General features: G+C 40.4%; 1 protein-coding gene across 2 annotated transcripts in view; it reads left to right on the top strand.

Moving 5' to 3' along the window:
• The window catches only part of SLC12A4 (solute carrier family 12 member 4), a 47,572-nt gene extending 23,915 nt beyond the window's left edge, over positions 1-23,657 (top strand). For both annotated transcript variants that reach the window (XM_058813803.1, XM_058813804.1), the window contains exons 4-24: positions 4,037-4,183; positions 4,756-4,810; positions 5,141-5,271; positions 5,942-6,183; positions 8,002-8,216; positions 9,119-9,283; positions 9,364-9,462; positions 11,062-11,119; positions 11,936-12,110; positions 12,499-12,617; positions 13,100-13,198; positions 13,524-13,643; positions 14,362-14,466; positions 15,414-15,582; positions 16,801-16,996; positions 17,681-17,850; positions 18,028-18,159; positions 18,256-18,363; positions 19,022-19,206; positions 22,058-22,191; positions 22,501-23,657. In XM_058813803.1, the coding sequence (XP_058669786.1) occupies positions 4,037-4,183; positions 4,756-4,810; positions 5,141-5,271; positions 5,942-6,183; positions 8,002-8,216; positions 9,119-9,283; positions 9,364-9,462; positions 11,062-11,119; positions 11,936-12,110; positions 12,499-12,617; positions 13,100-13,198; positions 13,524-13,643; positions 14,362-14,466; positions 15,414-15,582; positions 16,801-16,996; positions 17,681-17,850; positions 18,028-18,159; positions 18,256-18,363; positions 19,022-19,206; positions 22,058-22,191; positions 22,501-22,592 (2,916 nt within the window). In that variant the 3' untranslated portion in view covers positions 22,593-23,657. The remainder of the gene's footprint in view (positions 1-4,036; positions 4,184-4,755; positions 4,811-5,140; positions 5,272-5,941; positions 6,184-8,001; positions 8,217-9,118; positions 9,284-9,363; positions 9,463-11,061; positions 11,120-11,935; positions 12,111-12,498; positions 12,618-13,099; positions 13,199-13,523; positions 13,644-14,361; positions 14,467-15,413; positions 15,583-16,800; positions 16,997-17,680; positions 17,851-18,027; positions 18,160-18,255; positions 18,364-19,021; positions 19,207-22,057; positions 22,192-22,500) is intronic.
• Positions 23,658-23,879: the final 222 nt, after the last annotated feature.

Genomic DNA, 23,879 nt, shown 5'->3' with positions numbered 1-23,879 from the left:
TGGGATGGGCTTGGTGACCTTTCCAAAAGTGACAGTAACAAGCTGTATTAATATCTCAGTGTTTTCTGTGTAAACACTGCAGTTTCCTTAGGCAAACCTTTGTCTGCATGTCTGTCTCTGGGATAAATTACATCAGCTGCAATATCATAACTGCAGCTTGAATTTCTTCTCTCTCTCTTGCCATGAGCAATATAAAATTTTAACCATCATGCAGAATATAAGACGGCCGAAAACCTTGGCCAATAATTATAATCATTAAACACAGGAAATTTAAAAGCAGTAACTGGACAAGGGTATGGATTGAAGGTATTCAGAAACAGTGCAAACAGGATTCTTCTACATCTTTTAGTCATCTTTGAAGTATAAATCACTGTTCTGCTGTTACCTTGTCCTTCCCATTTGAGCATGAGAAGTCAGGCAGTCCATTCCAGCCCCAGCAGGTCTGTTTTAGGTGGATAAACCCCTGTTAACCCCCCCTTGGTGGGTGCTGCACTGGGTGTGCCCAGCTGGTGTGACAAACAGTGACTTGCCTGTCACTTGCTGGGATTGGCATCTCATAGGCAAGAGCTGGAGCAAGGCAGGTGAGCAGGCTCTAGATCTGATATTTAAAAATGAACTGAGGAAAGCAATCCTTTCAGTAAGTGACTGTAATTCTCTGAGCAGGTAAGAGAGGTCTCTCAGTGAGGACCTTTTGGCACCTAGCACAGCCCTGCCTGCCAAATCACACCCTTTCAAACTCATTTCAGTGCAAGACAACTTGATATGAACATTTATCTTGTTTCAGCAACCCCACTAAATACTTTTGGTAGTAGCATTCCCTCTTAGGCACACATCAGGTAAAATTGACACAACTCCAATGTAATAAGGTGGGAATTGGGTTGCTTTTTCTTTTCTAAACACAGTATTGCAATAAAGCACTTGTGCTATAGAAATATCCCCTTCTCATGATGGAAAAATTAGCCAAACTGTTTTTGTTCCTGTATCTTTAACAAGGCAGTTAATTTCAAGGCAGTGCTGCTGTCTGTCCTCATGCTAGAGAGCACCATGAGAGCTGTCATTGCTGATCAATGTCCCTCAGCCCTGCAGCCAAGTGCTTTAATAACCCATCACACTGGCACAATGGAAATAGTGTCCTTCAGACTCAGATCAATATTTACATAAATTATGTGTCTGCAGCTGATGAGAGTAAGCAGAAACATCATCTACATCATTGAGACTGTTTTCGAGATTTTTCTGTCCCTTCTGGGTTGTTCTAAAATGGTGATCTTCAAATTGTCTTTCTTTAATTTCCTTTCTGCAGCATGGGGTGTTACATTTTTTCATGTGGTTGCTGCTGAGGCTGAACATAACCCTTGTTTAAGGTCACATTCTGTTGAAACTTCAGCACTGGTTTAGTATCACTTAGTGATGAAAAAAAGGCTCAAGTCACTGCAGATTACTGGTGTTAAATAGTTCTGTGAACAAGCTGCTTCAAGTAATATTTGTAAATAATTCTTTCTTATGAGTAGTTTTTTTTTTCCACAGGGTAAGATAATCCAGACTAAACTCTTAGGCCTGAGATACACTCAGTAATACTTGCTTGAGCAGACACTTGGGCATTTCCTAGGCTGCTCTGCTGTGGTCTCAAGTGTACAACTAATGCACAATTTCTCTTCCTCTGTGGTCAAAGTGAGCTTGTAACTTGATAGGCTTGAGAGGCCATTTGGGAGGGTGGGGGAGGCGATAATGGAACAGTGGAGCAAAGCTGCAGGGACCACATAGGGCAGAAGGTGGGAAGGAGCTGAGCTGAAGTGGATCCTTGTGCAAAGGAAGCAGGTGCTGGGAGGTGTGTAAGGGCAGGCTGAAATCTCAGCTGCTTTCCTAGTGTGCGGAGGACTGTCACATAGAAAACACAAAAACCATCGCTCATTTACGTCTCCTGTGTAGGAGCAACAGGATGGGCTTCTTTTCCCAGATGCCAGTTTTGACAAACTCTTTGACTCCTTTATCTTGAGATAGCCACATATCTGATAAATTCACTTGATGGGCTCAGAGATGTTGTGAGGGAGGGACTGATGTATGAATAGACAGATAATTTTATCATCATCAATCTGGAATGTGTCCCTGAGAGGCAAAGTGTGCATTAATGTGACAGTGGGAATCCCCTGTGCTGGGCAATGTCTGTTTAGTCCTTTCTGAGTTTATATTCATGGGGTTAAAGACACGGTGGAAATTAGATGAAAGTGTTGGAATCATAAGTATCTACACCTTCCCTTCCTTGAGGAAACAAGTACACTGTAAATAACACTCCATGAAGATCCTCCTCAATTATAGCACTGGAATAACTCAGTAAAAAATCCTTACCTTGCCCTGATCAGGACATTTATGTAAAAAGTGTCATTTCTGTTACTATGAGACAATTCATTTTGTTCTCACACATAGTCCTGGCAAAGCTGATCAGGTTAGATATTTAGGATGGTAATTTGTATAAAATGGCAGGTGATGGTTTAGGGAATTAATTTGTTTTGGTACTGTGGCACTGGAACAGCTGAGGAACAGCTCTGGCCCTGTGCTTGCAGGTCTCATAGGGTAACCCCCCTGCACATTCTCAGCACATCATTCTGTCATCCACTTTCCTTCAGGAGGTTCACCTGAGCTGTGGTGTGTATGAGAAAAGTCTGGTTGATCTGTTTCAGTTTTAGTCAAGGAATTCATAGCTGACTTCAAACAATTCAGCCAGCAGCTCCTGGCACTTGTAATGAGGAACAGTTCAGATCATGTTCCTGGGCACGGTTTTGTTTCATGTCTGGCAGGGCAGGTTTCTAGTGCAGATGAGGAAATTCTGCATTGTAACATGTAATTGCAAGTTGAAGCACTAAATTCCTTGGTTGCTTTTGACCTGGTGATCTTAAACATGTGATTCTTTAAGAGTTTTGCCTTGTGTAATGAGATACGCTCTTGAATTACCTTATGTAAAGTTTTTGGCACACATTTTATTGCTTTTCTTACATACTGTTGCTTTGGGTTCATGACTTCATTTGTCTATAAAGGTGCTATTTATTTTTGCACCTAGTTAATCCTGTGTGGAGTCAAATTTGAACAAGTTTTGTCATCTCCCTTTAATATCCTTCTCATTTGAATGATGGTTCAAGGGCTTCTTTAAATGTTGCGTATCTAATGTGTTTTGGAATTCATGTTTATTTATAGAAGGGGTGAAAAAGGATGAGCCTTTTAGAAGTGGCACTCTATTCCCTCTGTGTTTTAGAATTCAGTTTAATTTTAAGTGCAAAAGGAAACCTTTAAAAAGCAGAAGCAATGGAATATCTTGGCAGGAAACCACAGATATTTGGGACTCTGAAATGCTGCTGGTGCCAGGTGTACCGATGCAACAAACATTTTTATATTCCTTGGAATAAAGTCCTCACCAGGGTCATTTTGATGCCATTATTTTGGATGATTTTTCTGCAGGATGCTGTGTTGAAGGCCAGTCATTTGTAGTTCCTGTGAAGTCATGTAACTTGTGTTTTCTCAGTCACTGACAAAAGCAATTCAGATTCTGATGCTGACATTCAACTTAAGAAAGGGCAGAACCATTAGTTTTATATGAAATATATAAAATGGAAGAAAATACATTATCCATGTCTCCAGATTGCTTCCAAATCTTTTCTAGTTGTAACATGACAAAAGTATGTTTTCCTTGAAACTAATTTGTGAACTCTGGACAGTAGCATAAGGATCTGTCTTGGGGTCTGCAGCACTTGATATATTTCATAGTGAAAATTCTATGGGTTTACAAAAAACCAAATAAATGTGTCTCCTGTTATTACCAGTCAGTGTTAAATATTGAGGTTAATTCGTTAAGTATGTGACAGGGACAGCATTTTGTTCAGAAATTCAAGATTTTGGAGTTATGTTGTATTTTGTGGAGGTCTAGCACAACGGTGTTTGAATGTGTCTACCTTAGGTTTCCCAGGTTTCTAAAAAAATGAACTTTAAGGCCTTTTTGGTTACCTGTGCTTTGAATAATTTCAGTTAATGAATTTAATTTTTTTTCCAGTCACCCAGCATGGGCACCCTGATGGGGGTGTATCTGCCATGCATGCAGAATATCTTTGGGGTCATTCTCTTCCTTCGGCTGACTTGGATGGTGGGAATGGCTGGAGTTCTTCAGTCCTTCCTGATTGTATTGCTTTGCTGCTGTTGTGTAAGTACTTAGCTACAGTAATGCATGTGACAAAACCTCTGTGAAACTACTGGGAAACTTGGGGAGGCAGCATTGTAGGTGCTTGTGTGAAGAAAAGTCAGATTTAAGCCAGGCACCTTTGCCATGTTTGTAGCTGCAGGATTTTTTTTTTTTTTTTACTGTTACTTCTAAACTGGCTAACTGTAGTGTAAATACAGTCTTATAAATAGTGTTTGTTCAGCAAATAGCTGTTTTCCATGCCTGCCCCAGGTGTGGGCTGCCTGCTTTGCTGGACCAGCCTTGGTTGGAATCACAGCTCTGCAGATGGAGGAGCACCTGCATTCCCTTATCTTGCTTTGTCTGCAGACACCCACTGCTGGGCCTGATTAAAGCAGGGGCCATCTCTCAAACAGAAGTCTCAACAGCTCAGTGATTAAATTCCTGCTGCCCTTGTTTTCTTTTAGATAGTGAGAGGCAGAATAAATAGAAATGCTGTATTGTATATGCAGAGGCAGCTTTATTTTATCAAGAAATAAGTTGTGTTTTAAAAAATGTTGTTGACACAATTGCTTCCTTTTCCCTGTTTTCCCCAGACTATGTTGACAACCATATCAATGAGTGCAATTGCCACGAACGGTGTTGTTCCAGGTAAGTGTGGTTAGCAAGTCTCAGTTGTGTTAAAAAGGTAAAAAAAACCCCAAAACCTAAGTTGCTCTAAGCTGTTAATGTGGTTTTATTCTAGAGAAATTTGCTTAATCCAAATAAAAAGCCTCCATTAATATCTAATATTTCTTCTTGTTATCAATCACGCTAAAGATCAATTTATTTGTTTTTTACCCATGTGCTAGCAAAAAAGATACTTCAGTTAAACCTCAAAATAGCAGATACAATGTATATAATTCTGTTGTATTCTTTTTGTGAATATTTAAACATTTATAGCAATAAATTATAATTTTACTCACTTTTCTTATTTCACAGCTGGTGGCTCCTATTTCATGATATCTAGGTCGTTGGGCCCAGAGTTTGGTGGAGCTGTAGGGCTCTGTTTTTATTTGGGAACAACATTTGCAGGAGCCATGTATATCCTTGGTGCCATTGAGATTTTATTGGTGAGTAGTACCAGAGCAATCCTGCTCTAAAGACAAATAACGTATAGAAAGTGCCCCAGTACTCTTGTCCCATATTTGCATACACATTAACAGGAAGAGACTGGAAGGTCACTTCCAGTTCCTTGGTGTCCAGTTCTTTACCTCTGGTGCTTCCCTTTGGAAGCTGCACACTTTGAGTCTGCAGACTGACAAAAGGGAAGCACCAGAGGTAAAGAGAACGGATGAAAGTGTGACTTAATCCAGGACTCCTGCTCACCTTTGATAAAGGTGGCTCAGTTGTACTGCTGACATAGAAAGGGCTGTTATCTCTTGACTTTTCCTGTAAAAGATTCCCAGGGAAGAGCATGCTGAAGAATGCAAAGTGATTTACATTTCTAGTACAGTACACAATCCCGATCTGCATATGCATTGTTAAATACCTTAAAATACCCTAAAAAGTGGCAGTGACTGTAGTTGGTCACCACTAAAAAAGCAGATGTTTTCGTGTTGGCTGTATTCCCTTTGATTTTAGCTGTCACTTCTGTAATCTTCCAGCTGTGGAGCTTAAATACTGAAGTTATTTAAACAATTAATAACTAGCTAATAGTTAATTGTTATAACAATCCCAGTTATAACATGGAGTTCTGTGCTGGTGTTCCTCCAGCTCACTTTTGCTTTCTCTTTGTTCCAGACATATATTGTGCCACAAGCAGCAATTTTTCATCCCTCTGATGCCCACGATGCATCCAGTGCCATGCTGAACAACATGAGGGTCTATGGCACCGTGTTCCTCATCCTCATGGCAGTGGTGGTGTTTGTAGGTGTGAAGTATGTCAACAAATTTGCTTCCCTCTTCTTGGCCTGTGTAGTAATATCCATCCTGTCCATTTATGCTGGAGCTATCAAGTCCATCTTTGATCCACCTGAATTCCCGTGAGTAACATTGCTGGATGGGTCTGGAAGTTGGGCTTTCCCTTTGGTTACTTAAAGCTTGTGCCTGATACGTTGTTTTTTTGTGAATTACTTCCAATATTTTTAGCTGTGTATAATGACAGTGTGCAGAGGTCATGGAACTGAAGTTTCTTAGGCTAAAATGAACATGTTATTACACTTTAATTTAAACTGTTTTGGTAGAAGGAAGTCTTGTGGTGAGGCTGATGGAGGCTGACACTGCTCTGCTTCCTGCAAAGCCAATCCAGTCTCTTGGCCTGCAGCTGTTGGGGTTGGAGTGATGGTGTTGCTGGGTTATTTGTGAGTTCTTAGGGAGCAGTTTGGCAGCTCCCTTTCCCCCAGCCAGTCAGACATCACACACTGCTTTTGTGGCTGGAAATATGTGGTGTGGTCAGCTCCTTGCTGAGAAACTGGGCACCCCTTGGGAGTGTGATGTGGGGCTGTGTGAGGCTCCACAAAAGCTTTCCCTGTCTGTGAGGAGCCTGCCCTGCACCCAGCAGGAGCTCCTTGGCATGTTGGCAGCCAAACATGGAGTCAGCTAAACATGGAATCAACTTCTTCAGCTCAGAGCTGGGGCAGCAGTAATGTGGATGTATGTGTTTTACCAGGAATGCAACCTGTGTTTTCTGGTGCTGCTGACAAGAGATGAATGGAATGGAAATAGGGGAATTGGATCTGCATAATTATTCACATCTTGAAATGCTTTGACCGTAACTCAGTGCTTGCAGCCCTCAAGTGTTCCCTCTGGATGTTTAAGGCCCAATGATTATAGTGTTTTACAACAGTGGAGGTTTACAGCAGTAAAAGTAAAACAATGTCTCTACATCCCCCTCATTATCTCTTAGATTGTTATTGAATATTTTCCCTATCTTTCTTCTTGGAGTGTAATCCTTTTTTTTTTTTTCCCTGAAGTAACAAGATAGTGTATTTATTTTTAATTTTGTAGGGGAAGGCTTCTTGGAAGTTACAGTTCACAGGCCTGCAAACTGTGCAAGAACAGCCCTTGTTTTTCTTCCTGTCATCAGTGATAAATAGGACCTGTGAAACAATTACAATGGAATTGAAATTAATTAAATTAAAATTAAATAAGCTTTATTTTCCTGTGGGTGTTTTCTGGCAGTGGGAAGAAAAGCTAAATGAGCTTTTAGGTGCAGGAAGCTGTTACATTACATCACTGTTTGGTGGAATTGTCTTTAGACAAATGGATTAAAAATTTTTCAGTGCTGAAACAAATGATGTTTGTGGTTAAATGAAACAACAGGCAGTGGAGGATTTTAGCAATTAAAGACAGTATTTCCTGACAAAAAGAACCTTTGCTTATTGTGATTTTAATATAGGTTCCTAATTCTGAATCTAAAATGTCTATATTGCCATTCAAGTGTTGCAATTTAGAAACTGGGCTAATGAGATTCCAAATATCTTTAGATATTCTAAATGTCTAGTAATTTGAATTCTATTACTCTTCACAATTCTTCCACTCCAGTAGTTCTGTTTAATAAAAAAAAAGAAACCAAGGCCAAACAATGAAAAAACCAAAAGTTCTCCTAATTGTTCCCTTTTATTGTTTAACATAAATCAATCAATTCCATAAATCAAAAAAGCAACTTTGTATTTCTGGCCCTAAAAGGGACAGATACAGTCTTTTTTGTGCTACAACCATCATTTTGGAGGTGAGAAATGATGTAGCACAGTAGAGCCACTGGCAGTTTCCATGTGATATACAAGAATAAGTATGGGTGAGTGTGGATTTCATTTTCCCATTTGCATTCAATAACTCTGGTGTTGATGTTTCCCTTCCAGGATTTGCATGTTGGGCAACAGGACTCTGTCAAGAGATCAATTTGATGTTTGTGCCAAAACTGTAGTTAAGGATAACATGACTGTGGCCTCCAAGCTTTGGGAACTCTTCTGCCACAGCACAAACTTAACCACAGAGCACTGTGATGAATATTTCCTAATGAACAATGTCTCGGAGATAGCAGGAATTCCAGGAGCTGCTAGTGGCATTTTAATAGGTATGGTAGAAACTTTTTTTTTCCCCTCAAAGAGGAGGCATGCTGAGCAGCTGAAATGGGTTAAACTCTTCCCTGCTGGTTAAGAAAAAAGGAATGAAGAAATGTAATTACAGTGAAGAAAATGATCTTCAATAAAGAAAGTCTTATAACCTTTAAAAAAAGGAGATGTAACTTTTGTGGTGATACAGTACTTGTTTCCTGTAAAATTGATTAAATTTCCCTTGTTCATCTCATAATTTCAGCATGAAGTCAGCTGTAATTTTAACTTATACTATCACGAATAAGTTATTAAAAATTTTCAGAACTCTATAGTGCCAGCTCTCTTATTTAGACAGGTTAAGATTATGCCCTGAAAGATAAGAGTATTTGTATAGAAATAATGTGTCTCCTTCTTTGCCCACTCCTGAATAAAGTGTAATTGAAAAGTGTTCATTATTGCAATGAACACCAGAGAGCAGGAGCTGAGTGCCAAAGGTTCCCATTTCCACAGAACCCTGCAGTCTAGTTTCTAAGTTTACAAGAAGACTCAGCATTTGTTAGTGAAATTTCAAATGCCAAACATATAATTCTGTAATTCTTCCACTGACTGGTGAACAAACCCATTTCTGCCTAGAAAACTGCTTGATATTGCTTTGTATTCTCTGAGCTATTGTGTTGTGTGATGGCTCATAAAAATATTCAGTGTATTTCCTTGGGTTGAAGTAGGTATGAGGTTAAAAGAATGTTACATTTAGTAATAATAAAGTTTAAGTTGCTTAGACTTCTGTAGATTATTGATACATGTTTGTGGTTTTCCTGTGTTGATCACTGAGTTGTAAATACGGTTGGAAACCCATTTCAATGAGAACAAGTTTGAACTGAAACATGCTTTTCTCTTCTGTGATCTGATAATAACCTTGAAGACAACTTATGGAGCAATTATTTGGAGAAAGGAGAGATACTGGAGAGGGCACATCAGCCCTCTGTGGATGTGGCAGGCCAGAAGAACAACCTGCACCTGTACGTGCTCTCAGATATCACCACGTCCTTCATGGTGCTCGTTGGCATCTTCTTCCCTTCAGTGACTGGTGAGAATTGCTGGCATCAGGGGGCTGCTGGGGCTCTGAGCTTCCTCCCGCCCTGAGATCTTACCAAAATGTGCTTTCAGGGATCATGGCTGGTTCAAACAGATCAGGGGACCTCAAGGATGCACAGAAGTCCATCCCTGTTGGAACAATTCTTGCCATTGTCACCACATCACTAGTCTGTATCCTTTTCAAATTACTGGACTGCTGGGACATTGTGTCTGATTTCTGGAACTGCTTTCAGTTTACCAAATTGTCTGTGCAAGTATGATTGGCCAGTGGGGGAAAACCCCAAAACAACAGAGCTGAAAGAACTGTAATTATGATCCTGTGACTTTCCATCCCCTTTTTTGTGGTGGGTTCTTTTCTTTTGCATTCCCATTGCTGTTCTTTGCCACACAGTGATCTCTAGCTTTTCATGCTGGTGGTGTACTTGGAGATTTTTTGTTTTTTAGGTTGCAGTGGAACACTAAGATGAGGGGAGGCTTTAATGGGAGAGTTCATAAACTTCAGTTCCTTTTTCTTAAAAAAAAAAGCCTTTTCTTTGGAGTGACTTTAAGGAGTATAGGTTTTCTTGAACGTTTTAGAACAAGATAAACTGGAGTCAGAAGTTAGACAATGTTCCCAAGTGTTTTTTCAACTCTCCAGGGCTTAAGACAACAGGAGCTTTGCTTAGGAAAGACTTGTCTTCATCTCTGCTCTCCTGCTCAAGAAGAGATGAGCCAAGATCTTACAGCTTTATCTAGCTCTTGGTGTCCTAAAGGACAATTTATCAACATAGAAAAATAAATTCAAGAGCTTTCTGAATTAGTTTCACCCAAAGGGCAGCTGGCTGAGATGGTGACTCTCTTGGAAATTCTGCTGTTTCATTCCTGTTTTTTTGCCAAGCTGTAAATCAGGATGCAGCTTGCTTGTCCCAGCTCTTAAGGAATGCAGCATTTCCCTGCTGTCACTTTGGGAACTGACCCTGTACCAAGAAGTCAGCATTTCCTGTGCATGTAATAAATATTAAAAGAGGTCACAGCCGTAACCCCCAGCTCTGCTGGCCTCACCCAGTGGGTGACTGGATCTGAATGTGTCCCTGTTTGTGCCACACCAGGGTGACACTGCCACTTTCAGGAGCAATGTTTCTCCAGTGATTGCAGTTTGTAACTTATAGTTACATTCAGAGGTAAAATTCAAGATTTAATCATTTGTGTGAACTTTATTCACAAGGTCAAAAACTTTACTGGAATGTCAGATCCAAAAAGCCTGAGGTATTTTGTACTTCCCATTGCAGAAGCAGTACAGTTAATAACAAACAAACAAACCTGATAGCCAAAGATTTATGGGTGATGTGAATGCCAGCAGAGACACAAAAAAAGAATGTGCAAGGTAATGGTTAGCTGTATGTTCCAAATATCAGACTCAGGAGAGAGAAAAGCAATATTTTAATATCAGAAGGAGAGAGAAAAGCAATATTTTAATATTAACTTCTGTAGTACCAGAAGATTAAGTTGACATTTTAGTATAAAAATGCTTCATTTGATTTTTTTTCTCCTTTATCATGGCATTTAAACCTGTCCTTTTTAAAAACTGAAACTTAGAAAATTCTTTCTCTGTAACATTAGGAGGTGCATGTGAGCAGTGAGGCATTAATTTCCTTGCCAGCTTTACCATGTACTTGTGGAGAAGCTGGAGTGCAAGTGCCACAGGATGGAGGCACATGCTGTCCTTTCCACAATACTTTCATCTGCCATGTCTAAATAAATTCTGCTTCCTTAGCACATTGTGTCCTCCAGACTTCAGTTGTGTGTTATTATTTGGAGCCTGCATAGAAGGTGTTGTCCTGAGAGATAAGTAAGTGTTACTGCTTTAATGCTCTCCTTTGTTTTGCTTTTTTTATGGTGTAGGTGTGTTCTTGTCTGTTTTCTGTGTGTGCCCCACTCCTCTCCTTGTTGTTTTTTTCTTTTTAATTAATGGTGGTGTACTTTGAGATTTTTTGTTTTTTAGGTTGCAGTGAAACATTAAGATGAAGGGAGACTTTAATGGGAGAGTTCATAAATTTCAGTTCCTTTTTCTAAAAAAAATGCCTTTTCTTCGAGGTGAATTTAAGGCGTATTTTTAATAAAAAAAAAATTACTTCTGGGTGCCTTTTAAACCATATTTGTATGCAAATTGTAAGCACAGCTTTTGGAAACTTCTTGTATTCCATTTGATATTTTCTGGCATGGCACCCTCAGATTTCTGATTCTGTGTCTTAATTCTTGTGGGTTTTTTTGCAATTGTAAAAAATAATGTTGTGATGATAATAAGAGAATTTTAGAATATGTGTAATGAAATGTTGAAATCAAGCTGCAGACACTTCCAATCTGCATATCAGAGATATTTGATTATTTGCTTAGATATGAGATATTTATTTGATTAGATATGAGATTATTTGTTACTTTATGTTCTCTAGTTAAGAAAGTTATATGGTGTTATTAATAATACTCTATAACACATTAAAATATTATATTAAAATATTAATTATGTATTACATTAAATATAAAAAATCAATTAAATATTATAGTATTGATAGTAGTATTTAAATGACATGCTAAAAGTGCCCTGAAAACCCCAAAGCTGAGTCCCAAAGCAGTCTCAGAGTCTCAGAGTGGTTGTGTTGCTGCTCAGGTTCGGTGACGCAGTGAACAGGAACCTGGTGGTGGGGACGCTGTCCTGGCCCTCGCCCTGGGTCATCGTCATCGGCTCCTTCTTCTCCACCTGTGGGGCGGGGCTGCAGAGCCTGACTGGGGCCCCCCGGCTGCTGCAGGCCATCGCCAAGGACAACATCATCCCCTTCCTCTGGGTGGGTACCTGCACGGGCTGCCTGCTCCTGCTGCCTCGCCTGACTCACCTCGTGCCCCTAAAATCAGATTTAGTCTCCCCAGTTTGCCCAGCGCTGAGGGGAGGGGCAGTATTTTTTATTTTGATGGGTTTTTTGCTTTTGTTGGCACCAAAGAATACTTTGAAGGATTTTTAACTAGACTTACGGGGTAAACTTATCTAAAAGTTGAATATCTAATTTTGTAAAGCATGGCAAGCCATTAAAATAATTTGACTCCTTGCTCTAGAGAAGGAAGTATGTAAAAGAATTACTGTTGATTAAAAAATTACTGTTGATTATAATTTTCTTTTTTCCCATTACAACCTTATGAAATACCAGGAAGATTTGCTTAATGTTTCTGTTTCTTCAGATCTTTGGTCATGGAAAAGCAAATGGTGAACCAACATGGGCTCTTCTGTTAACAGCATTAATTGCTGAGCTGGGAATCCTTATTGCTTCACTTGACATGGTGGCTCCAATTCTCTCAATGTAAGAAACAGCCTGGTTGCTGTCTCAGGGGGGGAATAGAAATGCTCTTGAGTTTTGCTAGTTTGATTGTCTTTCAGAACTTTTATCTTAAACCAGTAAAGCAAATTCCCAGAGCCTGGGTTCCACTTCTGTAATTTCTATGAATCCTCTGACTTCAGGCTCGACATATAAATCTATTTGTTTCTGCTCCGGAGAATTCTGTGAATAAGCACGTTTTTATTATGTTTTTGTTTGGTTTGAGAAAACATTTTCATCACAGAACAATTACAGCATTATGTTGTGAACAGATCTAACTTGATCCAATTAAAAAATTGTTCCAGCTACTTTATGCTGATAGTTCAGGCTAATAAAAATCAGAGGGGTTGGGGTACAGGGCATGGGACAGGGCAGTGGGATTTTTACTTGAAATCAATCATGTAATCATAATATATACCAGGATCTATAAATGTGCATGCTAAAAGGTTTTGCACTTTGTTTTGCAGGTTTTTCTTGATGTGTTACCTCTTTGTTAATCTTGCATGTGCAGTGCAGACACTTCTGCGAACCCCGAACTGGCGGCCCCGCTTTAAATACTACCACTGGTGAGTGCAGGGCTGGCACCTCTCTGAGCCTGCAATCTGCACCTGGGAACCTTCTCCAGGAGGGCAAGGAGCATCTTTTATTGCTCTGGATATCAGTTGTGCAGGAGAGCCAGACTCACATACGTCATGGCACAAGAGTTTCATTTTAACAGCATTTAACAACATTTAACTAAAACTGATGGGACTGGGGACATCCAGTGGAGGCTTTGCTTTCACTGCCAGTTCAGCATAGACAGTTTAAAGAAAAAAGAGCAAGAATGTATTTGACTTGTTTTTTAAGCTTTTCTGCCCCGCTACTTATTAATACCTTTGCTTTTCATTTTAGGGCCCTCTCGTTTTTAGGCATGAGCATTTGCCTGGCACTGATGTTCATTTCATCCTGGTATTATGCTTTGGTAGCTATGCTTATTGCAGGCATGATTTACAAGTACATTGAGTACCAAGGGTAAGTATTACCTGGATAAGAAAGGGTAAGAGCCGGATCTCTTTAATGAATTATCTCTAGAGTCTTCACATTTGGAAAAGGAACTGTCCAGAGATGATTTGGACGGCTTTCCTTACCAGTTAATTTTTGTTTTTATTATTTTACTGTGTCACTGCTAAGCAAAAGCCCCTGAAGTACTTTGTTGTTAAGCTTCTAGAGGTGTTAGAGGTAACATGAATTGCAGGAAGTAAAAAGCTGGTTGGGATCTATCTGCTGTTGACTGCAGATGATTACTTCAGGCCCAGAACAGCTGATGCCAACCATTATATTCCAATCTGTCTGTCTAGAACAGTTGAATTGGCTGCTTGGGTTGCTGGAGATCAGCACTGGATGGAGTCAGGCTGTAATGTGACTTTCTAACTTAATTTGGCCTATTAACTAAGTAGGGTGTTGAAATGCCACATGTTTGTATATGCTTGGGAAGCCTTCTCTGTAGTGTTGATTACAAATTGAGCTCAGAATGGTGGTTCATCATATAAATTTTACTGAAACATTTTAAATTTTCTTACATGATCTGTGATATTGCAGACATATTTAATTATACAAATTACAAATGTAGATGCCATACATGTCATGTTATTAAACCCACAGTAAGGTGCTCAGAGCTCTATAGCCTGATGTAAGTGTGCAGGTGAGTGCTCCTGGAGCCATGTATTGCTGAAGTGTTTGTTCTTCACAGGGCAGAGAAGGAGTGGGGTGATGGCATCCGGGGCCTGTCACTCAGCGCTGCCAGATACGCGCTGCTCAGGCTGGAGGAGGGCCCTCCACACACCAAGAACTGGAGGTACTCACCCTGGACTGGTGAAATGGCTGCCTTGGTTGTCTGCTTACACTCAAGGAATTAAACTGGACTCTAGACAAGAGTGTGAATGAATTAAAATGCCCAGGATATTATAAAAAGTGTTGAGTTTGCAGTAAGCTGTCCTGTCACTGTGTGGACCCTGTATGGACAGACCTTTAGTGCCCTTTGGATCTTTAACTGGACTCCAAATTGGTGAATTCAGAAGTGGAACCTGGGGGAGCTGGAGGTCTGTGAGTACAGAGGTGCAGAGGCCAGGAAATGAGCAGTGGCCAACATTATTCCTTCTGATGTCATCCCCTCTTGGTGTTGAAAACAGAGTGGGCAAGAACCCTCTTCTTGCTTGGGCATTGCACAACCTTTGGGCTCTGAACAAGAGCAAGATGAATCTATCAAGGACAGAGTTTTATAAATATTTTTATACTTGTTCAGACAGAAAGTGACTTCATTGATTGTGTAGCAATACCTTAAGGAACAGCAGGCAGGTGGGATCTATGTTTAGATGAAAATATTTCTGTTTTCCATGTGCCAGGTTTCTGGAGACAGAAGACAGATATTTTCTTGGCACAAGTATCCTGGGAGATCTGGGAGAACAGCCCTACAGTATGAATACTATGTGTGCTCCAATAGTACTTAAAAGAGCCACGAAAAACATGCCTGTAAATTAAACACTAATGCAAGCCTCTCAAGCTGAGTATATCAGCGGGTTTTATTACTCTCAGCACAATGCAGCAGCTGAATTCCCACAGTTTCACATCTACTTTAAACCAAGAGAAACAAAATATTGAGTAAGGTCCCTTGAATGTGTGAGAGACAGAGAGAATGTTTCAGAGTCAAAATTTAAGCACAATATAAATGATTAGAGGCAGGTTTTTACAAGTGTTACTGTTAAAACTTAAGTTAAAAAATACCTTGTCTTTTATTTTCTCCAGGCCTCAGTTGCTGGTGCTTCTGAAACTTGATGAAGATTTGCATGTAAAATACCCAAGACTGTTAACATTTGCATCCCAGCTGAAAGCTGGTAAAGGTTTGACTATCATAGGATCAGTCATCCAAGGGAATTTCTTGGAAACTTATGGAGAAGCGCAGGCTGCTGAGCAGGTCAGTGTCCTAAATCCTGCAGTAGAAAGGGGTGAGTGGGCAGGTAATGCAAAATTTTGTTTCGTAATTATACGTGGAAAAAAGCATCTTGATAAGGCGTCCATGAAACACAGAACAAGTTCAGCAGTGCTACAGCTGTTCAGGAAGGGACTTGCAGAAATGTTTCAGCTGCCAGTTGTGCCTTTGGGAATGCAGATCAATGCTCACCATTGTAAACAGCCTTACTGCATAAAACTGCCTTCATTTATAGGAAATAATGACTGTAGAAGTTTCTGTGCCTAATGGAGGGAAGGGGACTGTTTAGCTTTCTGAATATTCCAAGTAAAAAGTTTTTTATGGAAAGAGTGATAAAGTAGGGGAATGGTCTGCCTGGGGAGGTGGTGGAGTCACCATCCCTGGATGAGGTTTAGTTGAGGTGTTAGGGCATGGGTTGGACTTGGTGATCTTAAAGGTCTCATCCAACCTAGTGATTCTGTGATTTCAGTAACTGTTAAACTTAGCAAATGTGTTTTTTTCAGTGTATTGATGAATTTATTATAAAAAGCATTGAAGGATGGTCCTGAAAATTTTTTAATAAATTAATAAATTTTTCTCATTGTGTAAACATGATGTCATAGCCCTGTTTACATCTGTACAGCTTCAATGTATTCACTTTTTTCCCCAGAGGCTTTTTCTGTAGGAAAATTGCTCCAAAAGGAAAGCTAATTAATGGATTATGTGTTGATTAAGTTTGTTTAGTTTTTAAACAAAGAAAAGGTATACTTGCGTGTGTGTGGGATTTGGTGCTTATATTTGTAAATTTAATATAATACAGCATGTTACTTGGGAATTTGAAACTGGAAATCCAAATGAAGTCAGTTGGCCTTGGGTTTAAAAAGGTGAGTGTTGTAGTATTAGAAAATGGAAAGTAAAATAGTAACACAGATATCACTATCTACTACTATGAATAAGAGATGATACCACAAACCAAAAAATCTTTTAATCTGTTAGAAATGCTGATGTTTGGAAAGAAACTGTGTTTTAAACAAGTGGATGTTTTCTCTTTTGTTTTATGAAGGAAATCTGATGAGCGGAACTTTGCATTGTAATATGCTTTACCTATGGACATGAAAACCAGGCATTTCCATTACAATCTCATGACAAAGAAATATTCTGTCTATAAAGGAATTCCTTTCGGGAAGGAAAACTGAGATTTTTTTCCCTTTCCTTTTCTTTCAGACTATCAAGAATATGATGGAAATTGAGAAGGTGAAAGGATTTTGTCAAGTAGTTGTAGCCAATAAAGTTAGAGAAGGAATTGCTCACTTGATCCAGTCCTGTGGACTCGGTGGCATGAAGCACAACACTGTGGTTTTGGGGTGGCCTTATGGCTGGAGACAGAGTGAAGATCCAAGGTCTTGGAAGACATTTATAGGTGAGTTTAAAGGTTTGGTGTGATCAGATGTTGTCAGTAGAGATGTTTATTACACACAGGGGATTTTAACAGAATCTTTGTAAGATTGGTTTTGAGTTTACCTTTTTTTCTAGTATTGATGGAGAAGCAGGTATTTTCTCACAGCACTGCTCTGTTTGAAATACCATTTCCTTTAGGTAAAAGACCTAAGAAAGACCTTCAAAGATTATTCCAGCGGCTAAAACTCGTGTCTAGTGAATGGTTAAAAAATTATGGGCTTGAGACATGTTGGTTTTGTGGCAAACTATAATTTGTTTCCTAGATAATCTCTGTTTTGTCAGTGGTTCTAACCTATCCCACTCTAGTGGATAACACTCTCCCTGTTTCTATCTCTCTCCTTCTACTGTGGTCCAGTTACTTAATCAAATTAGAACAGAGCAGATGCTCTCTCCTCATTCTTAGCTTTGAAGGTTGCTGCTTTACTTTCCAGTGTGAAATAAGGCTTGTGTTCCTGTGAGTCTGCTTAATCCTGGCTTTGTCACTGGGACTGACCTGTCTGTGCAAGCCTTGCTGTACATACTTTTCTTTATTTATAAAGTGATGACTTCTATGGTTTGCTGACACTTGCTCAGTGAATAGTGTTTTTCTAGCCGTAAATGACTCTGGCAGAGTTGGAAGTGACTGTGTTCTCCCCCTCCTGGGCAGGTACTGTTCGCTGCACAACTGCAGCTCACCTGGCTCTGCTGGTTCCCAAAAATGTCTCTTTCTACCCCAGCAACCACGAGCGTTACAACGAAGGCAACATTGATGTGTGGTGGATTGTGCATGATGGAGGCATGCTGATGTTGCTTCCTTTTCTTCTCAAACAGCACAAAGTAAGCAGCTACCCAGAGAATGTCCCCCACCTATTTCTGCATTCTTTAGTTTAAAGAAACGTGGCCCAGTTGTAGAGCCTGTATTGATAAATAAGAGTGGACATGTTGCTAAGTTTCTCTTTTGTAGAGCAAAGTGTTATTGGTTCAGATAACTGAGAATTGGTGTTCCCTCACCAGGTTTGGAGAAAATGCAAAATGAGAATTTTTACTGTTGCTCAGATGGATGATAACAGCATCCAGATGAAGAAAGATTTGGCTACTTTCCTCTATCAGCTCCGAATAGAGGCAGAAGTAGAAGTGGTAGAAATGGTAAGGGAATTGAGCCCATTTTCCACTTTATTATGCACATGATGATGTTTTGTTATGACTTGAATACAAACACAATATTTGTCCTTATTTCTGCAGCACAATAGTGATATCTCAGCATATACTTATGAGAGAACTCTTATGATGGAGCAGAGATCTCAGATGCTGAGGCAGATGAGGCTGACAAAAACTGAGAGGGAAAGGGAGGTATGTAATTTGTGGTTGTTTTCTATGGGCTGCTGAGGGGGATGACACAAAGTGACTTCCTAGCAGTGTGTTATGTAGCTGCTGCTTAAATTTAACTCCTGTGCTCTAAAGATGTAAGGAAATACTTTTAGTATAGCTTTTTTTGTCTCCCAAAATTGCATGTAGCTCTTGTTTTTTTTCTTTATATCCAGTATTTGTGTCAATTTATAGCATATCCTGTTTTCCTGCTGAAGATGTCTTTCTAGTTTGGACTTATAGGAGGTGACTATGATGTCTATGTCATGTAGCTATGAAAGATGATCCATCTTTTCTGCATGGGTTTGTTAAGCTTTTTGTTTTTAGTTTTCAAAACTAAAAAACTTTTTTTTCTGGGCTGATTTTGTCTGTTGTTCCTGACCATGTCATGATGTGAGCTGGACTGACATTTTTTTCTTGTACAGATACAGGCTTATGTCAGTCCAAATTCTGCTTGGCTTACACCCATCAAAACTGTTAAAAGTCAGTTTGGTATGTAAGACTTTTGGCTAGGGCTTATGCCTGGTATCAGAACTCTCCTGAAGGCTAGAAGATACAATTATTTGTATCTAATTATTTAAAGAGCACCAGAGAACATAAAATAAAGCCTCTGAATTCACCTGGTCACTTATGTGCCCTCCAGGCTCAGCTTGTCAAGGACAGACATTCAATAGCACGTCTGGAGAGCCTCTACTCAGATGAGGAAGATGAGGCAGACCCTGTTCCTGAGAATATCCAGATGACCTGGACAAAGGAGAAATGTGATGCTGAGAAGCGGAACCGTGGCAGTGCTGTGGGCAGCTTCAGAGATCTCATCACCATTAAGCCGTGAGTCTTGTCTAAGTCTACACTTTCCACCTCTTGAAGCTCTACTCGTGCTGTGCTTTTAATTATCTTTTGTTTCTTAATCCTTGGTGTGGACTTGTGCTATAAACATTGAGACCTGGCTATGAAAAGACAGCAGTAGCTGTCCCCAGAAACCTCTGACCAATCAAATGTGCACACATCCCTCAATATTTCACTTGGTATAGCCAAATGCTAAATTGGAACTGTTAAATCCTGTGGCAACTTCCCTACTGTCTCCCAAATCCCTTAATGATGATTTTACTGATCTAATCAGAATTTAAAAGAAAGATGATAATTTCACTGTCTAGCGTATAGTGTGGATGTTTAACCCATAAAGGAAGAAGCTGTGGAGATGGTGATGAATGACTTGAAGCAGCATCTGTGTGTGATCAACCCTCTGAGAGTTGCTGCTGCAGGAGCACTGGCATGTAACCACAGCTGGGGTGCTACCACTGAAGAGTGAGAAGTAAAGGTCTCTTTTGGCTTTGTGTAAAACTGTGTGAATCTCCTGTGACTTCTTTGATTTCCTACATCTCACATGAAGAGCTCAGTTTTGCATACTTGGCAAAGTTCCAGATGTTTTTTTCCCTCATAAATCAGAATTCAAATCTGTTTTAGGCTGAATCCTACTGTAGAAATTCTGCTGAATTTGGTGTTAACTACCTGTACTTTTTCCTCTTCCATGCTTTCAGAGGGTGGGAAATCGTGTAAGTTGTTATTTAAATTAGAAATACATTAAGATGGTTGAGAGGAAAGACTTAATTTTCTCAGATAAAAGCAGGAAAACTGTGTGTATTAATGGAAGAAAAGGCACTAGAGTTGAGTAGTCTTAGCAATGTTTTAAAGGGAGCAGGATTAGCTACTTAAGCTAAGTATCATTATAAGTAGGATGTAACAAACTACAGGAGTTGTCCTGACGAGAACTAAGGATAGAAAACAATTCCAGTCTGAACCTATTTTCCTAAGCAGAGTATGACACAAGTAGGAGGAAACATTACTCATTTAGAGAAGCTCTCATTGCACAACACTGCTAGGATGTTAGTTCTGGCACTTTCTGGGCACTAAACAAGCCCTTTCTTGTAGCCTACACCTTCAGATCAGTGGGGAAATGCCAGTTTGAAATACCACCTTAGAGAAAACCACACGTTCAGTTTTCAGTTTCCTTTCCAGAACTATACATAGCTAACAACTGCTACGTTCCTGCTGCTGGCTTTTTCCTCACTTCCTGTAAACCTAATCTGGCCTCAGTGTTGTCCCTGGCTTTCTGAAGCTGATGTGGTGAAGACAGAGGGTGTTCTTGATCCAAATTGAATAAGAACATGAATTAACAGAGAGGTAATTCACAGTGGGTAAATTATTCTGTTAGCATAATAAACATGGTTCTTCCCACCACATCTTCTTTCTGTGCATATAAATGATTTTTTTTTGCAAATCTGAATATTCAGAAGAGCAGCATGGTTACTAAAGAGTTTCACTCATGCAAAGCTGAATCAATGAAAGCAGAGATGCATATTTCACTTGTTTCTACTAATACTTTTTTTTATTACAATAAAATGAAGACAAAATCTCAAGTGGAAAAGCCTCAAAAGTATAAATATATTCTAATAGATAAGCTTCGACAAGTTTGTTTATTTCTGTATTCCTTTTATGTTACCAAAATAATGGTTGATTTCCTGTAAGAAGGCTTGAAATCCCCAAAGGTTACTTTTGAGTTTTGTTCCTGCATGAATTGATGTTATTTTGTGGTAATATATTCCAAATAATTAATGCTTTTACCTCTCTTAGCCTGGATTCTTATGGAGCCGACGTGTGTGAGATTATGCTGCACCTATTTCCCTTTTCTCCCCTACCTTTTGAACTAAGTGGCCACTCAAGTTTGATAGCGTGATAGATGTTTTAGAGACACCTGGGTAGAAGTGTTTCCTGTAAACAGCCAGGCAGAGAGATTGATTAGCGTCCTGAAGGAGGGCTTAACATCCCTATAACCCTCCAGAAAAGCCCCTTACACCCAGCCTGCTCTGGGCTGCCATCCTGTGTTTCCCAGTCTGTGACTGCAGTCTGTAGTGGCCCAGCCTTTCTCTGGAGATGCCAACTGCTGTTCAACACCAGGAGGGAAGTGTGCTCCTGGCGAGTGTGGCTGAGCACGGTGGTGCCAGGCTCCTGCTTGATTCCAGGCCCCTGAGGGAGCTTGGTGCTGGCTCCCAGGCCCCTGAGGGAGCTTGGTGCTGACTCCCAGGCCATTGAGAGGGTGTGGTGCTGGTTCCCAGGCTCCTGAGAGAGTTTGGTGGTGGCTCCCAGGCCCCTGTGGGAGCTTGGTGCTGGTTCCCAGGCCCCTGTGGGAGCTTGGTGCTGGTTCCCAGGCCCCTGTGGGAGCTTGGTGCTGGTTCCCAGGCCCCTGAGAGAGTTTGGTGCTGCTGGGGCTGGAGAGGTGCCTGTGCTGCCAGTGTGAGGGCTCCCGGCAGGGCTGCCCACATGGAAGGCCCTGCAGTCACGACTGTGCCTGGTTGAAGAGCACATCCCCTCATGCAACTGTGTTCTAATTTCTTATGCAGCACTAAATCATCTTTATCAAGAATGCTTTTTGAAGAGCAGTGTAACTTTCTAAACTGGATTTGACTCCAGAGATCTTAAAACCAGCAGACTCGCTGTATCTGAGTAGGTCTGGGAAATGTCTTATGTATCTTGATCATAAACTTGGAAGGAAATCACTGTGTTGAGTTGACATTTAATAGGGTATTTAGGAGATTTGAGTATGCTTTTAAAGGACCTTTTTAATAATTCAGTGCTCAGAGGCATGTTTCTAACAGTGAGTCTGAATGTGCTTCTCCTACAGGAACCAGTCCAATGTCCGAAGGATGCACACAGCAGTGAAGCTCAATGAAGTCATTGTAAATAGATCCCATGATGCCAGACTTGTGCTCCTCAACATGCCTGGTCCTCCAAAGAATACTGATGGAGATGAAAACTGTATCCTTTCAGACAAGGCCTGGGCCACACAGAAGGTTTTTCTTTAATCTGTTCTCTTGAATTCATTTGGCCACCGGTGCTGTTGAGCCTGGGATATGTGACAAAGCTTTCCCTGAGTGGAGGGCACTGGCTTGTGGCTGTAAGGTGGTAATTGCTTATAGGAAAATGTGCCACAAACTCAAAGTATTTTGGTCCTTAGAGGGTTACCTGCACTAAGTGAGACCAGAGCTGAGGGCTGTGAGCTGGCCCTGGTCTAACCCCTGTGTATTGTGGTTTTGGTGCTTTTTGTCCTTGACTGTACTGAAACAGACATGGAGTTTCTTGAAGTCTTGACTGAGGGTCTGGAGAGGGTACTGCTTGTGAGAGGTGGTGGCAGAGAAGTCATCACCATTTACTCCTGATTTAGAAGCTTCTACCCCTGGGCTACATTTTCCTTCTTGGCCATTACGGACATTCCAGTTTCAAACAGAGAAGAAAAAAAGGTTTTTTTGCCTAACGTTCTCCTCATCCATTCCTGTTCATTGTTTTTCCATTTGCAACATACATATCTTTTGGGATTGCAGTATTTGTTACACCACCCAATTAGCAACATAAATTGTGAAGCTGCCACATTATTCAGTTTCTGCTTTGGTACCCCAGCATTTGTGCATGTAGTTTTAACACTAAACCTATTTTTAGTCAGCACTGCTATGTGCAGTATTTTTAGTAACTGTATGTAAAGTTAGGACATGAAAGCCAGTTACTGTAAAAAGATTTAAAAAGCTTTTTATATTAGGTTTGGGGGATAGAAGTGCATTATATAGCAGCTAGTTTCTGCTGAAGTTCAGCTATAAAGCATTTTCTAAGAGCACACTGAAGTAAGAGAGGACTGAAAAAGCTTTCCTTTTCTGGGTTTATTTCCAGAACTAAACTCTCAGTATTGGGTAAGAATTTATACTTTTAATACATTTATTGATAGAGATTTAAATAAATTATGTTGACATAGTTGAAATTATGTATGTAGCTTGCTAAAAGTTTTGTTGCTTCTGAGACTTCAGGTTCTGTGAGGCCAGATCCCTATTTATTTTTGTATTTATTTGTCAGAAATATTGGATATGCAGATGCAGACTGTTTAGGAGAACAGAGTTCTCACAATAAATTCTGAATCACCAGTGGATTGAAGGACCAGTCCTGTGCAGTTCTTCCATGCTTTAAATTCCTTGCAGACCATCCATCAAAAGTACTTTGGGCATGTTGGAGTCCCGTGTAGAGCCAGGTGCTGAGCTGCACACACAGCCATGGGATTGCACTTGCACAAGTACAGGGACCTGCTGCTTCATTGTATGCTTTATGCCCTTAGAGGGAAAAGAAGAAAAGAAGACCTATATTAACCAATAAGTCTCTGGAGATTTTATCAAGCCCATTAAGTTGTACTTTATGTACAGAACATTCGTATTTTTTCAATAAAATGTTGCATACACTTTGAAGCTGCTCTCTGTTCTGTGGGTGGGGTGGGGTGTGCAGGAGGAGCCCCTGCCCTGGTCCAGCGCTGGCACTGCTGCACCCAGCAGGTGAGGGCCAAGGGGCTGGGTGCTCACCCAGATGGCACAAATCCTGCATGGGGGAGCTGCCAGCTCAGCCTTGAGAGCAGCTGGGTGTGTGTGTGTGAGGAGTGAAACCTCTGGGGCACTGCCAGCACCCCCAGCCAC

Source organism: Ammospiza caudacuta, chromosome 13 (genome assembly GCF_027887145.1).
Source record: "Ammospiza caudacuta isolate bAmmCau1 chromosome 13, bAmmCau1.pri, whole genome shotgun sequence".
Classification (NCBI taxonomy): Eukaryota; Metazoa; Chordata; class Aves; order Passeriformes; family Passerellidae; genus Ammospiza; species Ammospiza caudacuta.
Note: the sequence above shows the minus strand (reverse complement) of the source record. Positions and strands in the feature narration are given on the sequence as shown.